The following is a 17,511-nucleotide window of genomic DNA, read 5'->3' as shown; positions in this document are numbered from 1 at the left end:
GGAAGAGGGCATCTCTGCTGAGATATAATAGGGAGCTCATTACAGTCAAAAGCGAGCCAGAGGTGCAAACCTATTGTAAAAGTCTGCAGGTGTGGCACAGAAAATAAGTGAAAATTAGGAGAGACACCATTGTAAGAAAACACAAAGGGTGCTGATCATCAGAGGCCACGAGATGAAAAAAGAACAATTGCCCTTAACTGTGTAAAAACAATTTGTTCTTAATCTCAGTAAAGAACAATTTGTTTTTACACAGTTCTTTTTTCTTCTCGTGGCCTCCGATAATCAGTACCCTTTGTGGGGTTTTTTGGCCATTTATGCAGGGTCAATTTTGATGCTCACTCGAAGCTCTTTTTAAAAATGCAACCTTTAAAATGCTTATTCACGGTCCCGACGCAAGAGGAGAAATTCCACCCCCACACACACTCGCCTGCTCCTTCGTTCCTTCCATTAGCCAACCTCTATTTGCATAGCTAACGCGCGGCTCTCATTTTGCATGCTTCCTTGAGGGGATTCTTCGGTGCAGGGGCGGAGCAAACACAAAAGGTCACGTTAAAGGGGCCCTTAAGAAATGCGAAGCAGGTATGCGCCGGCTTTGCAGTCACTTCCTGAATGACAGTTCAACGTGAAAAACTAAAAAAAATATGCAGGGCACTTCAGCCTGGAACATGCTGCTAATTACCAAGCATAAATGGCCATAGTTACCCAGAAAGTACCATTTCATATTTAAGTGCTAACTATCCACACATAGTTTTGTAACACCAATGCCCTTCCCCAGACCCTAGATTAGTTTAAAGGTTATTGTTTTAGGATAAGGAAGAATGGCATATTAAGAGCAGTTACAGCGGGGTTCTTTCCCGTGGCGTCAAGTAGCCTTTACCACTGGTCTTCCCAAAGTAGACACTGATAAGTGAAATGCGGGATCAGAGGGTCGCTTCCTATGCCAATGGGGCGAGTCAGTTTTCAGTCTTGCCTCCCTGCTGGTTTATCCAGCAGGCTGTTTGCATTTTTACAGCCCTTTGAAAGAAAAAGAAGAAGTGGAAGAAGAAAAAGAAGAAAAAGGAAAAAGAAGAAAAAGAAAGAAGAGATATGTTTGCATTCCTCCTGCCCCAAATCTAAAATAAAATTTTCCATAACATTTTAAAACCATTTTCAAAACTGCTCCAGGAATCGGGGGAGAAGTAGATAAGGAGAGTGTTGGTGATGTCAAAGTCATTAGCCAATAGATATAGAGTACAAAAGTACGTGGCTATTCCCAATTGGCAGATATATCTCGGCTGTTATTTCTCTTTTTAACTGTTATAAGACTCGGACTATAATTCTTTGTTTGTAAGAATATATTAGTCCGTGTTTCTTGTTTTATCTGGCTAAGGGCTATCTATCTATCTATCTATCTATCTATCTATCGATCTATCGATCTATCTATCTATCTATCTATCTATCTATCTATCTATCTATCTATCTATCTATCTGGCTATAGGACTCCAACTAATCACAATATCTAAACCATTTATACAAGTAAATATTAAAGATGTAAATATAATTCTGTTTCCATGGGGAAAGTCCTATTTCAAACTACTTCTTTGAGATAAACGGTTCACAGAAAACTTCTCAGAATGAGCAGAGAAGACCATTTACAGATTTAATTGCCAAGGATTTTCCTTTGAGAAAGATCACAGAATGGAGAAGAGAAAAGGGTTACAGAGGGGAGAAGGACTTTTGACTCCTTGCCAGGAGGTTTTCTGTGAGCAGTTTATCTCAAAGAAGGATTATAGTATGAAACAGGACAAAAGTCATGTCACCAGCATCATATGTACATCTTTACTATTTACTGATCGAAACAAATTATTTAGCTATTGTGATTTGTTGGTACCACGTACTTTTGTACTCTGTATCCTGTATATGGAGCGGTGGACTTTTATCTGGAGAACTGGGTTTGATTCCCCACACCTCCACATGAGCGGCAGAGGCTAATCTGGTGAACTGGATTTGTTTCCCCACTCCTCCACACGAAGCCAGCTGGGTGACCTTGGGCTAGTCACAGCTCTGTTAGAGCTCTCTCAGCCCCACCTACCTCACAGGGTGTCTGTTGTGGGGAGGGGAAGGGAGGGTGATCGTAAGCCGGTTTGAGTCTCCCTTAAGTGGCAGAGAAAGTCGGCATATAAAAGCCAACTCTTCTTCTTCTCCTTCTCCTTCTCCTCCTCCTCCTTTTCCTCCTCCTCCTCCTCCTCACTGTTGGTGTGGCTCAGCTTCTTCGTTTTTGTCAATTAGCCAATAGATACCTACTCGAGCTGACTTTTCTCTGATTCAGTCTGAACTATTTGATTAGGTTTTCACTTCATTTATCGTCCACCTTCCTGGCTGTGACTCAAGGTGGATTTTAGAATTAGAAAACAATGCCCCAAAAGGCCTGCATCATATATACAGCAAACAACGCAGTAAAACTGGAATGCAAAATTCGAGAACAATGAAAGAAAGGCCTTTTATGCGTGGGTTGTTTCCACTGGATACGCTGCTCTCTCGAGGCACAGCATTTGCAGTTGCATTCTCAAATCACTCTGCACAGTGGCTTTCCCCCCGAATAAATTCCCGGAGTACTTGGGGTTACAGAGTAAATTTCTGCATGTGTCAGCGAAAATGCGGAGCTTCCAAACCAATGGGAGCGGTCACCTTCTTTGAGCATGCATGCGCTCTAGTGATAGATCGCTAGAGGAAAAGGCACTTATGTCGACATACGTGTGACTCCCTCCCCCTGCGCATACTTCTTTTTATTTGGCTGTAGTGATTTTTTTTAACACGTCACCAGCCCCGCGGTGGGATTGTCTCATTTTCACTTAGCCAAGTAGCCACTTTTTCACTTAACCCTGAGGGAGGTGTGGATGATATCGGGGGGAAAGGGTCCAATTCCACACAGCTGCTTTACTGTGATTCAACCCAAAATGACCCAAAAGGAAAAATGTACACCAATGCACCATTCGATTAAAACGTTTCTTGCTATCTGATCGCAGAGGGCATAAGAACACTCCTGTGGTCATTTGTACTGTTTCATTATTTTATTGCAAGTCTTGCACTCGCAAACAAAAAATAATTAAAAATTGGGGCGGGGGGGCAATTGAAGAGGACAAGCTAAATGGGGAATGGAGAAATAAGCAGTCTTTCCAGATCATTTGTGATTATTCTATCGCTGGTCCTGCACTTGGAAACTATATATATATATATATATATATATATATATATATATATATATATATATATATATATATATATATATATATATATATATATATATATATATATGGCTTCAAGGTTAGTTGAAGGGGAAAGACAAGTGAGAGGGGAAAGTGAGAATGTGGGTGTGAGGAGAGAAACCCAAATGAATAACTGCATACGAATGGCATTTGATTTGGGATCGACGCAGACATTTAACTCAGGCTAAAACAGCATCCAGAAGAGGTGAGGAAAGAGCGAGGTGGCTTCTAAAGGTTTCCAAAGCTGGAAGATCCTTCCCCCCACCCCACCCCACCCATATCCCCGGTTTAGAACAAACAGAAACGTGTTTTAATACACACACACACACACACACACTCGGCAGTAAATCCCTTTCTCGATTCACTCATCTCTAATTCTGTCATTTACTCTGAGGGTGAAAATGTAGAGAGGATTGAAGGTGATTAAATGGTACCGAGGTTCCAGATTCTGTCTGTACCTTCTTTTGATTATTATTATATTTTTGCACTAAAGTCACGTCTGACTTACGGCAACCCCTGGTGGGGCTTTCAAGGCAAGAGGTGGTGTGACCTGAGAAATTTTGTTTTGCATTTGTAAAACTAAAAATCCCCATACATCCATGGCGGGGAATCCATAAAGACCCTTCAAATCGGAAAGATTAAACACAAGATAAATGTTCTTTGTCAGATTGGGGGGTGGGGGGAAGGTCACTTGTGGTTCCCAGCCTTTTTTTGACCAGGGGCCACTAGGACTTTTTTGTTCGGTGCAGGGACCCCAAGGCTCAAAATAAAAATTCAGAGAATTTGAAAATAAACTTTAATCATAACTGTTAGTTAAACATTAAACTTAGAATAATATTTGAATATATATTTTTATAATAGAGAACTTTTAATTGAAAATATTAATTTATTATGGGTTTATAACTTTGTTTCGCGGACCTTAATTTAGTTCTTGTGGACCCCTGGGGGTCCACAGACCCCCGGTTGGGAACCAGTGTATGATGTCTGGGAGAGTAGCTCCCCCTAGTGGCTTGAGAAGGCTACTTCCACAGAACCTTGTTTGGGTAGATGTTTGAAATGACCTGGTACTGTCGGCTAACCTATATTAAAATGCTTTGCTGGGGGAAGGAGGGGAGAACATTTCTTCTCCACTCCTTTGGAGATACATTTTGAACATTTTGAATTACATAGTCTCCAATGTGTCCTAGTAATCTCATGCTCTTGGATGTTGGGAAACCGATCCGTTTTTCTAAGCTTAAACTATACGGTACATGCTTTTCATGGCATGGAGGTAAAAATCTTATCACCTGGTAAAGCAAATTCCATTAAGCCTCTGTTAAAGGGACGGGGCGTTTTCTCTCTCCTCCGGATGAGTTGGCAGCCCTACTCCTGCCTGGCGTCAGGTCTGGACTTTGGACGAGGAGCAGAACTGAGGGGCATGCTTAGCTCGTGGTGCAAAATCACGAGAAGAAATGGGGTGGGGTGGCGGAGTTGTTGAGAAGGGGCATGTGGTGATGGGGTTGTGGCACGTGGTGGCTGTTGTTGCCCTCAGTTAACTGGATTTCTGTGTCTGTTCCAGATCAACTTTATCTTTCTATTCAATATTGTCAGAATCTTGATGACGAAGCTTCGGGCCTCGACCACCTCAGAGACGATGCAGTACAGGTATCAGCTGGAGGGAGGGGGAGCAGTGGGCTGGAGTGGGGAGGGCAGTCCTAAAGCTATGCCCCAAATTCATGATGCTAATTAAGCCGGGCTCATTACTTTACATAATTTGTTCCCGTTCCAGTCCTCCCGGCGGTGGGGGCCTGGCCACTGTAAGTTCTGCTTGGACTTCATGCCTAGTCTACAATTGTTAGGGTTGCCAGCTCTGGGCTGGGAAATACTTGGAGATTTTGGGGGTGGAGCCTGAGGAGGATGGGGTTTGGGGAGGGGAGGGACTTCAATGCCATAGAGTCTAATTGCCAAAGCGGCCATTTTCTCCAGGGGAACTGATCTCTGTCGCCTGGAGATCCTTAATTTCATTTACTACGGTCATTTGACCAGCATTATAAAAATACAGCGATGCATACCGTAAGCCTTACCAACAAAAACAAGGCAGATTTAAGGACAAACCGGATAACACTATTAGAATAAAATATGACAGTTAATAAAATAAATAAGTTAAAAATTACTGCTGTGATTTCCAAGCCCTACATGTTAACATGCAGTATCTAGCAACATATCTCGAGATCTGGGGATTATTGCCGGCTAACAGGTGGTCCAATTTGGTTTTGTCAGATTCTCCCGAGAATTTCTTTAGCAAAGGATCAGTCATTTTACTCCTAGCCTCCTTGTTAAAAATACACTGTAAAATCATATGTTCAATCGTTCCCACCTCTTGAAGCAAGCATGGGCACTTTCTTTCTATGAAAGCAATCTTCTTAAAGCCTGAAGATCAGTTGTAATAGTGGGACCTCTCCAGCTACCACATGGAGGTTGGCTCTCCTAATAATTGTTAAAGCCACAGAAGTTCTGCCAGAAAGAAGAGAGTCGCCTTAGTGGGTCAGATGAGGCTCTGGGTGAACCAGAAATCAAAACCAAACTCTGATCTGAACAGCGACCAGCCCCGTCACCTAAACACAAAGTGCCTTCAAGCATGTACAGAGTGCTTCCCCCACACCTTCACTTAGCCACAGTGAGTCTTTGACTACTTTGGGGTTTCATTTTAATTATGCACGTATTTTCCAAACTTCAGAAGTCGCCTTGCTTTCCCCTCACGTTTTCCCTGCATTTTCAGGATGCTGTTTTACCCCGAGTTAAAAGTCTGCCTCGATCCCAAATTGGAAGCTGGCCCTGTGTATACTTGTCAATATGGGTTTTTCTCCCCATGCCCATTCTTGCTTCTCCCTTCCATGTGTCTTTCCCCCTCATCCAACTCCTCCCCTCGAAGCCATTATCTAGTGAACTAGCAAGAGAATAATGCTGGAATAGCATAAGGCTGCTTATTTGGTCAGTTTCACTGCGAGTGTGGGTCAGTTTCAGTCTTTCCCATGTGTCTTTCCCCCTCATCCAACTCCTCCCCTTGAAGCCATTATCAAGTGAACTAGCAAGAGAATAATTCTGGAATAGCATAAGGCTGCTTATTTGGTCAGTTTCACAGCGAGTGTGGGTCAGTTTCAGTCCTCTTGCTCCTTGGATGAGCTCCTGTTAAAAAGTCAGGAGAAGCTGCTGTGCCAGGAGGAACCAGCTCTCCTGCAGTTACTCCCGCCAGACATCTCCAGCAACAAATGAAGGCAGCAGCTGTCGCCCCCTTTGCCTGATGTTGTGCTGAAAGGCAGTTGCAAGAGGGAACACTTCCTCATTAACCTCCTCTTCTCCAGACTAAACATTCCCAACTCCCTCAACCTTTCCTCATAGGGCTTGGTCTCCAGGCCCCTGATCATCCTCGTCGCTTTCCTCTGCACCCCCTCCATTCTGTCCACATCCTTTTTGAAGTGAGGCCTCCAGAACTGCACATCGTACAACAGGTGCGGCCTGACCAACACAGTGTACAGCAGGACTATGACATCTTGTGATTTGGATGTTATGCCTCTGTTGATGCACCCCAAGATCGCATTAGCTTTTTTGGTCGCTGCATCACACTGACTGCTCATATTTAACTTATGGTCCACCCATACCACAAGATCTTGTTCACACACACTGTTACACAGAAGTGTATTCCCCATCTAGTATGCATGTCCCTCATTTTTGTTACCCAGATGTAGAACTCGGCACTTATCCTTGTTGAATTGCATCTTGTCCACATCCGCCCACTTTTTCAGTGTGTTCAGATCTCGTTGAATTCTATCTCTGTCTTCTGGTGTGTTCGCTGCACCTCCCAATTTGGTGTCATCTGCAAATTTAATGAGTAGTCCCTCCACACCCTCATCCAGATCATTTATAAAAATATAGAAAAGTACCGGGCCCAGAACCGAACGCTGTGGCACCCCATTGGACACCTCCCTCCATTCAGATAATTGCCATTGTAGGAACCCTGGGTGACCCTGCTTAGCTTCCAAGATATGATAAGAATGGGTGAGCATGGACCATCCAGGTCAGGGCTTTCCAGTGTTCCCCTATGTAAACGACTAGCCTACCAGAGCTGAGTCCTAGCCACTCCTCGCATCCTGCAAAGGATTTCTTTTTTAAAAAAAAAAATGCAGAGAGCATTAAAAATGGTGATCATCTCCCTGTAGTCTGAAGTGATAGTCCCTTCCAACACTCTTAAGGTTCCATCCCCACAATCCCACTTCGTTTTGCAGCATGGACAGACCCAGTCTCAATCCTTGCCAAGGGGGCAGTCTGTTGTGGAGGGGCCATTGCTCAGTGGCAGAACACTAGCTATGTATGCAGGAGGTACCAGGTTCAATCCCCAGCAACTCTAGTTAAAAGGGTCAGGTAGTAGGTGATGTGAAGGATCTATCCCTCAAAGCCTGGAAAGCCGCTTCCAGTCAGTAGACCTCGATGGACCAGCCATCTGACTTCAGGATAAGGCAGCTTCCTGTGTTGCTTAGCTTAGGGGGAGGGGTTGCAGCTCAGGTAGATCATCTGTTTTGCATGTGGAAGGCCCCCGGTTCAATCCCCGGCATCTTCAGTTAAAGGTTTCAAGTAGCACCATGTGTTCATGTCCAGGGCAGAGTGGGTGCTTTGGGGCTATTTTGAAAAACTGTTGGATTGCACGACTGGTGATTCCTGTGTCCCTCCTCCTTTTGACAGAAAAGCTGTGAAAGCCACTCTTGTGCTTCTTCCATTACTGGGCATTACTTACATGCTTTTCTTCGTCAACCCTGGAGAAGATGAAATATCCAGGATCGTCTTCATCTACTTCAACTCTCTCTTGGAGTCCTTCCAGGTATGGAAACCTTGGGCTTTTCTGCAGTCTCATTTTCCTCACATGCAAGTTCCTGTTTCTTGGGGGTGGGAGGGTATTCCTGTTCCGCGTACGTTTTGCTTTCTCTAGTGGTTGATTTGATATCACACAGATTTAAGTCCAGCTTAAAAACCTGCAGTTTAAATCTGTAGGGAGATACGCTGGACTTAAACCCAGTGATATCGAATCGACCACTACAGGGAGCAAAACCCATGCAGAATGGGGGAGGGGGGGACCCTGAAGAAACAGGAACTTACAAGCAAGGAAAATGAGAATGCGGAAAAGCCCCTTCATAGAACTAGAGCTGAAATTATTGGAAAGGATGGGTGAGGGGAATACTAAGACATATGGAAGATGCAGATGTTGTCAAGTTAGTACTTACTGTGTCAAAATTACTTTAAAAGCCTAAGTTATCCTCAAAGGTCACATTTCAAATGCTACATATGAAACTTATTTTTTAAATCTGTTTTTGAGTTTGTGAAAACCTTTGTTTGGGCTCTGTGAGAATCCACTCCCCAATCACACCCTCATCTAAAAAAAATTTTTTTCTAACTATTCATGCTGCCACTGCTTTTTTCCTCCATAACCTTTCTTCCAGTTTCTCCAGCTAATGTGCTTGAACAGCTGACTCCTCCTAAAGCTCAGTTCTGGAACCTGTTCATGAAGCCAGCAATCAGCTTCAGAATTTGCAAAACAATAGATATGGCTTCACAAATTAACTAAGCAAAATTCATATGAAATCGCCTGTGCTTTAACATATTGAATGTGATTATTAAAATTAACTATTACTGATAATCTCTAGAAACCTCCAGCAACTTCTGTGATTCTGATGCCCCACGGGTTTTCAGAGTTCTAGGCAGTGAAGCAAAAGGAAAGAATGGATCTGCAGATAATTTAACTGACAATGGCATTTTCCAACCAGAAGAGTTAGCAGATGTTCCCACCAAAGAGTACTGTCACCCCCAGACATTCCTATGCATAGAGAGAGAGTGTGTGTGTGGGGGGGTGTCTGTTTTTAAACACAATAGGCACATTTGGATGATAGGAATTAAATCCTGCCCTCTCCCACAGTTCTGTCTGGTTCTTGAGACATTTGTTTTTCTCGTCCCAGCTATAATGCTGGAAATGAGCCAGCCTGGAAGGAAAATGTTGAAATCATCCACGTGTGGCAATGTTTTGCTTCCTTGGCTCACATACTCCAGTTTTATTTAAAAACAGACCTTCTCCAGCCCTGTCTTTATGATCCCAGGAAAGGAAGAGAAACTCACATATGACTGTTGTCACTCCTCTCTGTGCTCCCTCTGAAGTGAGAATCTGAACTTTCTATATCACAGGAAAGATTTCTTCTAGCTGCTTGAAAATTGAGCAAAGTTGTACATTCCCTGAGAATTTTCATCCCAATTGGTTGGGTGAAAAAGAAAATTACAAGTGGAAGGTTATTTCTCTTTGAAATGAATGAAAACAAAACCAAATATAATATGAACATGTGTAATAGCAATAATAAAGGGGGGGTAATTTTAAAACCCTCTAAAATTAGCTGAAATATGGAAGGTGGCATGGTATAGTCCGATGTCAGATCTCGGACGCTAAGCAAGGTCAGTACTCAGAAGCAAGACCCCCAAGGAAGACTCTGCAGAAGAAGGCAATAGCAAACCACCTCTGCTTCTCACTTGCCTTGAAAGCCCCAGATTTGACTTGACGGCACTTTACACACACAAAATTAGCTGAAAGAGAAGACGTAAATTTCTGTGTACATCCCTACAAAATATTAACGTGTGCTTTTGTGCATGTGCAGAGTACATCTCTTTTCCTCACTGTGTTAAGCACTGTCTAGATCTCAAACATCTTGGGTTATGGGGGCACAATGTTGACAAGATCAAGAGGTTGCTGATGAAATGAACAGCTGGATGTGCCCCATAGCAGACATGGGGCCAAAGGCTGTGTGTACGCTTTCTTCCAGGACTTGACTGACTCTAGATTCTTCTTTGTTTCCCCCTCAGGGCTTTTTTGTCTCTGTCTTCTATTGTTTCCTGAACAGTGAGGTGAGCTGGGGCTGATGGAGACCTTCTGGGTTGCATGTAGCCGGTGGGGCAGGCCTTGAATGGGCCCTTTCAGTCACCAGGCCAGGGACAGATATGGGTGGAGGGAGGCAGTTATGGGCAAGGGGTAGAATTGATGCATCTGCTGGAAAGGTGGAACTGGTTTAAAATGTATCTGAAGTTTGGCAATTTTGAACACCAAATGTTGGAATATTATATGCTGGTTTTTATTCTGAGGAACACTTTTAAAAAACAACAACAGTAAATCTTAATGTTCATAAAGAACATAGACATTTATTCTGTTCTACATTGGGTTTTCTCTCAGCTTTTTAAAAAAATCCCACTGTTTTAAAGTTTTGTGTGAGAGATGCTGTTTGTGAGAGTTTTCACCTGCAGCATCCAAAAGTCTTTTTTTACAGCTTATCTGATTTTTCTGGTTTGCTTTTTATGCCGTTTTACCTGGTATACATATTTGTTGTTTATTGTTTTAATCTTACTGTAGTTATTGTACATTGCCTTGAGTACACTGAGTGCCTTTCTATATTAAAGGCAAGGTATAAATAAACGTCCCGAAATAAATCAATAAACACGTTGAGGCAAAGATAACAGTAACTTGCCAAATTCAGCACTTCTCATCTGTTTTAGATTTAAAAAAAAATTTTAAACCCACTGGCATCCATTGCCATAAATGTAAAAAAAATTAATACAAATGTGTGTGGGTGTAATGCAAGCAAATTTCAGATAGGAGAATTTGCTTAATTTCCCCATACCCTAGGGTTGCCAAGTGCCAGGTGGTGGTGGGCAAGCCCCCACCAATCCAGCTGGCTGCCCACCGACCAGCTGAAGGTCAGCAGGCAACGCGTGCGCACGCGCCTACCCACGGCACCATGTCACTTCCGGTTTACACCCGGAAGCATCTCATCACAAGGGGCCATTTACCAAACTCTCAGTTTGAGTGGTAAAGGCCCCTTGTGATGCAGTACTTCCAGGTGTAAACCGGAAGTGACGTGATCGCGTCGGCGCGGCCATGGACGCGCATGATCATACCTCACTACCGCCCAAAAAACCTCCCGCCAGAGGAGAGGAGGGACCTGGTAAGCCTACCTTATCCCCATTTCGTTTGGGCTCTGGGGAACAGCGCAATGGCTTGAGGTAGAAAGGAGGACCTCGAAAGCTAAACGATGTTGACCGGCTGTAAACCGGAAGTGATGCGCGCACGCAATCCCAACCTCAGCCCCATAGTCTCCCGCCGGAGGAGAGGGGGGACCTGGCAGCCCTAGCTGGAGATCCCCCGCCCTAAGCTGATGGGAACCCTAACCACATTGGGGGAGGGGCCGTGGCTCAGTGGTAGAGCATCTGCTTGGCATGCAGAAGGACCCAGGTTCAATCCCCGGCATCTCCAGTTAAAGGGGCTAAGCAAGTAGGTGATGTGCAAAGCCTCTGCCTAAGACCCTGGAGAGCCGCTGCTGGTCTGAGTAGACAATACTGACTTTGATGGACCAAGGGTCTGATTCAATAGAAGGCAGCTTCACACACGTCTGCCACAGCCCCACAAAGCTCCCGCCGGTGGCACTGCAGAGCATGAGACTTTAAGTGGTTTATCAGTCATTGTTCTTCACAAGGACCCCTTTGGGTCTGTGCAGGAAAGCTGGGAATCTTAACAGAGAGCCCTCAGTGCTTTGCTGAACTACAACTCCCAGGGAGAAGCCATGACAGTTCAGCTTGCTATGAAACCGATTTGTGCAGACTGCTGCACGCCAAGTTACCCTTTCAGTTAGTTTTTTTTGGTGACGTGATGTGTCTTTCCAGGTCCGCTCTGCAGTACGGAAGAGATGGCACCGGTGGCAGGACAAGCACTCCATCCGGGCCAGGGTGGCGAGAGCCATGTCCATTCCCACGTCTCCAACACGGGTCAGCTTCCACAGCATCAAGCAGTCGACGGCGCTCTGAGGTTGTCCCTGAAACATCGTGGTAGTTGTGGGGGCAGGGCCCAGTGGGCCAGGACTGCCGTTCTCCCAGACGCGTGTCGGGAAAGCCACCAGAAGATGCCGGCTGCTTTCTCTCCCGAGAAGCTGCATCCGTTAGAAGCGTTTTTCCTGGCTGGGATTGCAGTCTTGGCAAAACTCAGCAGGTGTGAAACCACGGGCCGTTCCAAGGCCTGCCACCGCACTATGGCGCTCTCATCTTCCCCTTGAAAGCGCGGCCTCGTGCATTTGCTCCATCTGGAGCTCGCTGTTCTGTTTTGCTGGCAGGAATGGGAGAGGTTTTATCGAATCGTAAGTGATGTGTAAGGAGCAGAAGGGGACGGATGATTCCCTCACCAAACACAGAAACTCTGGGGGTGTCATCATCATCATCTGCCGGAGTTTTAATAGGCAGCCCAAACCAAAGGGACAGATTCTGCAGCAGGACCAACCTTGGGAACTCCTTGTCTACACGATGCTGAAGTGGCCATTAGCACAAAATGGCTTGTTTCCCAAAGGATTCTGTGAATTTATTGTGGCAGCTTATCAGTGGCGAATATCCCTAATTGCCCAAAAAAAAAAAAAAAGCACAAACTCCATATTCTGTGACTTACCCAGTCGTGGGGATTTACAAGAGTAGGTGGATACCACCATCGGGCCCTGCTTGTGAACTTTTACTCTGGGGGCATCTCTTGTAGCACAGTCAAGCGAGATCCAGCGGTGCCATCCCAATGTTCTTCCTCATACATTTCTGCAGCTGGAACAGCTAAGCCAAGAAATAGGGCCTGGGGGACTCTCAGCATGCAGACCGGCCCACCAAGCGGGAGGCCCCTTCCGTAATGGTAGGGCCAAGCTACAGTAAAGACCCTCCAGACAACAACTTCCCTTGCCCTGGGAATTCCCTCTGGATCCCCAAAACAGAAGGAGAGATGGATGGACTTGTTTTGGTTATCTCTTAATAAAGTACAACGCCGACCCCAGGATGAGGGCAGTACGCCTTTCTATTCTGCAAGGATTATACAGAATTCACCCTTCCCTACCCAGAAGAATGATCAGGGCTGCATGTGACTCTGTTAACAGCGCTTCACAAGTATATAAAATAGCACTGGCCACAATATTTAACTTACTGAGGCCTGTGGCTTTTCCCCTCTTGATCCATATACATGCAATAATGAGATTTGAAAATGCACAGACAATGCCAGGTTAAATCTCAGAATTTATGGGGTGGAGTGATGGTTTCCTGGGCTCAGGAGGTTCTTCATCACTTTTTGCCTCTCTCCACGAGAAGCCAATATGCATCATCTATACAGGTCATGCAGCAGTCAAGACTTCAGCCTGCTGTAGAACAGAATTGACCTTAGTATAGAGCCAGTACACTGAACCCAACATATCTTGCATTAGCTGTCGGCTAAGATCCCTCTCGCCCTGATCTGGATGGCCCAGGCTAGCCTGATCTCAGAAGCTAAGCAGGGTCAGCCCTGGTCAGTATTTGGATGGGAGGCCACCAAGGAAGACCAGGGTTGCTGTGCAGAGGAAGGCACTGGCAAACCACCTCTGTTAGTCTCTTGCCATGAAAACCCCAAAAGGGGTCGCCACAAGTTGGCTGCGACTTGACGGCACTTTACACACACACACACACACAAGATCCCTCTCGGAGAGTAACAGAACCACCTCTCCCATCATACTAGAACACGGGGTCATCTGCTGAAGCTGGAGGGTGAGAGATTCAAAACAGATAAAAGGAAGTATTTTTTCACACAACACATAGTTAAACTGTGGAACTCCCTGCCCCAGGATGTGGTGATGGTTACCAACTTGGAAGGCTTTAAGAGGAGAGTGGGTATTCATGGCTACTAGTTAAAATGGATACTAGTCATGATGCATACCTATTCTTCCCAGGATCAGAGGAGCATGACTATTACCTTAGGTGCTGTGGAACACAGGCTGGTTGGTGCTGCTGCAGTCGTTTGGGGGCTTCCTAGAGGCCCCTGGTTGGCCACTGTGTGAACAGACTGCTGGACTTGATGGGCCTTGGTCTGAGCCAGCAAGGCTTTTCTTATGTTCACCTGCATTGTCGTTGATCCTGGAGCTCACTGCTGTCAGGTTTGGCAAGGGTATTTCACATGTCCAGAGCTGTCCTTTGTTGAATGAGTTACCTGGGATGGTTTTTCACAGTGCCTCAGGGCACGTACCGAGTACCCTTTTCAATGAGCCGGCCTCTGGAAAAGGAATCTTTATCTTCTAAAAACTTGGGAAATGGCCAAAGGATGCCCTAGGTCAGTGGTCGCGGGCCGCATGCGGCTCTTTGGCCCCTAAAGTGCTGTTCTCGAGGAGGAGGAGGAGGAGGAGGAGGAGGCGCGCTGCGGCTCCTCCCTGCAGGTGGAGGCGGCAAGCGGCCGGCGAGCGGGCAGGCTGCTGTCGCCTCGCCTCTGCTCCCCCCTGGCTCGCGGCCCTCCGCCAGGGAGTGGAGGTTCGGGGTTGCAGCCCAGGCAGGCTGGCCTGGGGAAGCTTTCAGGGTAGCTTGAAGGGACTCTCCTTGCAAGAACCCCCAAGTTTGGTGAATATTGGGTCAGGGGGTCCGAGGTTATGGGGTCCCATCCTCCTCCATTAAAACCAATACAAAAGGTTTTGAATGCAAAGAAAATTTCCATTGCTCCTGGGGGGCATTTTTGCAGGTAGAGGTCCCACATTTTAAGGGTAGCAGGAAGGGAATCTCCTTGCAAGAACTCCCAAGTTTGGTGAAGATTGGGTCAGGGGGTTTGGAGTTATGGGGTCTGGAAGGGGTCACTCCATCCTCCTCCACTGAAATGCATTGGCAAAGTGGCTGTATTCAGAATCTTTAGTGTGATTTTGCAAAGTTCACCCCTTGCCTCCATAGAGATACAATTGAGGGGAGGGACTTCATTGGGGTATAATTAGAGTTAGTCAAGAAAAAAATAGTAGCCATGCCACACCAACACTGCAATCAAACCTCAAAAAACAGATGCCTGTGGCTAAGGGACAATAGTTTTTATATATATATATATATATATGTGTGTGTGTGTGTGTGTGTGTGTATATGTGTATGTATATATATATATATACTGACTGAAATACATCTAAAGTAACAATACACAATAATTCTACTGGGATAGAATCAAGAGTCCATATACAATCCTTGAGCTTGTTCTTCCATATGTTCTTGATATCTCTTCAATGATGCAACACCAGTAGATCAGTTAATAAATAAAGTTATAAATCATCTCTTCAGTGTCAGTAGAAAAATGGCTATAAATAATCTATTCAGTACTAGACGGGTAAAATTATTGTGTATTGTTACTTTAGATATATTTCAGTCAGTATATATAGGTAGTTATAATGTTGGTGCCCTGACCTGGATGGCCCAGGCTAGCCTGATCTCGTCAGATCTCAGAAGCTAAGCAGGGGCGGCCCTGGTTAGTATTTGGATGGGAGACCACCAAGGAAGTCCAGGGTTGCTGTGCAGAAGAAGGCACTGGCAAAACCACCTCTGTTAGTCTCTTGCCATGAAAACCACAAAAGGGGTCGCCATAAGTCGGCTGCGACTTGAAGGCACTTCACACACACACATAATGTTGGTACATAATTAAATATATGAGTATTGTTCCTTAGCCACGGTTTTTTTTGGTATAATTAGGGTTGCCAGTTCCCCCCCCCCCCTTTAATCGGTGAGAGGTGTTAGGGAGCAAGGCTGGGGTGGCCTTTTTGGGGGGGGGTGTTAAGTGCGAAAGCAGCCGCAGCGATGCGGTGCTTCTAGGGGTAAATCCGGAAGTGATGTCACCGTGTGCACGTGACCGTGTGTGCACACAATCACTGCTCAGGAGCAGCTGGGTGGATTGGCGGGCAATTGCCCACCAAAACTACCCACCCAGCAACCCTAGGTATAATGCTATAGTGTCCACCTTTCAATGCTGCCATTTTCTCCAGGTGAACTGATCTCTGTCCCCCGGAGATCAGTTGGAATAGCGGGAGGTCTCCACCTGGAAGTTGGCAACCCTACGTGTAACCCTTTTCCCAACACGTTTTAGAAATGCATCCAGGCCAGAAAATGGCTGACGATGTACGTCGGGTCAACTGCAGCTGTACCAGGCACTGCAGTGAAAAACGGATCTGATGCAAAGCGTGACAAATTCTGTGACGTTCAAAAAAAATTCAAGCGGACGGGAAGGCCTTGAATCTAGCAAAGTGTGGATTTAGGAGGAATCTTGTACTCACCCAACCCAGAATGCTTGCATCCATTCGAATTGTACACTTTGAGGTGCAAAATATTTTCTCGGTGGGAAAGGGAGTTTGCAGAATTTTCCAATGGCATCATTTGCATTTACAGTTTTGGATTCGAACCCCCCCCCCCCCGCACACACACACACACACACACTATGTTGGTTGAAGAAACGCCGTGCTAAGGTTTGGTAAAACAAAGTTCTACTATATTTAGTCCTAAACCAGATATTATTAACCCCTCCCTACTCTAGAGTCCAGGCTAAGCCACCAACCTTTGTGGCCCACCCACCCCTTGACCCCCATCCCCAGCAATAAAGCACCAATCCAAAAAATAACAGGAATGTACAAGCAGCTGGAGAAGTAACATGGCTCTGTTGAACAGCCATACAGCTGGGCACAGGCTTGGTATGTGGGACAGGCCAAGGGCATTCGATGCTCACTCAGTAGCATCGTCTCCGCTCTCTCGACGCTCACTCGAAACCATCAGCGGCTGCTGAAACTGAACTCCATCCCGCTTCAACTCACGGCGCTCGGGTCCACAGTTCCCATCCGAGCAGGTGCCTCTTGCTTTTCCTCCTCTGTCAATCCGTTTCCTTCAGCAGCGGGGATGAAGCTCTGTGATTCCCTTCGAAGGCACCGGCCGTCGTCCCAAATTCGGCAAGCGGCAGCCGAGGTTCGATCTCGCACCAACCCACTGGCCCCTCCCTCGCTGCTGAACATTTCTGAAAGGATCAGCAAGTTTCCTTCCTTCCTTCCACTTGGCGCGGTGTCTGCCAGTGCCTGGGTCTGAGAGTAACTTTGTCTACTGACAGATGCGCAAACCCTGTTGGATTCCCAAAACACACATTCGCAAAACCCACCCCCAACTTATGCACTAAGTGTGGTGTAGTGGTTAAGAGCAGCGCACTCTAATCTGGAGAACCAGGTTGGATTCCTCACTCCTCCACATGCAGCCTGCAGGGTGACCTTGGGCTAGTCACAGTTCTTTCAGAACTCTCTCAGCTCCACCTACCTCCCAAGGGGTCCGTTGTGGGGAGAGGAAGGGAAGGCGATTGTAAGCCACTTTGAGACTCCTTAACGGAAAAGCGGGGTATAAAAGCCATCTCTTCTTCTTCACTAGCTAGCAGGAGGGCCTCTGGGCCAATGTGTCATTT

The 17,511-nt window shown here is 45.9% G+C and overlaps 2 protein-coding genes across 2 annotated transcripts in view; one reads left to right on the top strand and one right to left on the bottom strand.

The window, feature by feature from the left end:
- CRHR1 (corticotropin releasing hormone receptor 1) overlaps positions 1–12,109 on the top strand; it is a 60,723-nt gene extending 48,614 nt beyond the window's left edge. The window contains exons 10-13 of the mRNA XM_056864641.1: positions 4,804–4,889; positions 7,962–8,097; positions 10,116–10,157; positions 11,964–12,109. Coding sequence (XP_056720619.1) covers positions 4,804–4,889; positions 7,962–8,097; positions 10,116–10,157; positions 11,964–12,104 — 405 coding nt within the window. The 3' untranslated portion in view covers positions 12,105–12,109. The remainder of the gene's footprint in view (positions 1–4,803; positions 4,890–7,961; positions 8,098–10,115; positions 10,158–11,963) is intronic.
- The window catches only part of PSMC5 (proteasome 26S subunit, ATPase 5), a 203,464-nt gene that overhangs the window by 112,556 nt on the left and 73,397 nt on the right, over positions 1–17,511 (bottom strand). The window lies entirely within an intron of this gene.

This window comes from Euleptes europaea, chromosome 18, assembly GCF_029931775.1.
Source record: "Euleptes europaea isolate rEulEur1 chromosome 18, rEulEur1.hap1, whole genome shotgun sequence".
Classification (NCBI taxonomy): Eukaryota; Metazoa; Chordata; class Lepidosauria; order Squamata; family Sphaerodactylidae; genus Euleptes; species Euleptes europaea.
The sequence above is the reverse complement of the archived record's forward strand: the minus strand, read 5'-3'. Positions and strand labels throughout refer to the sequence as shown.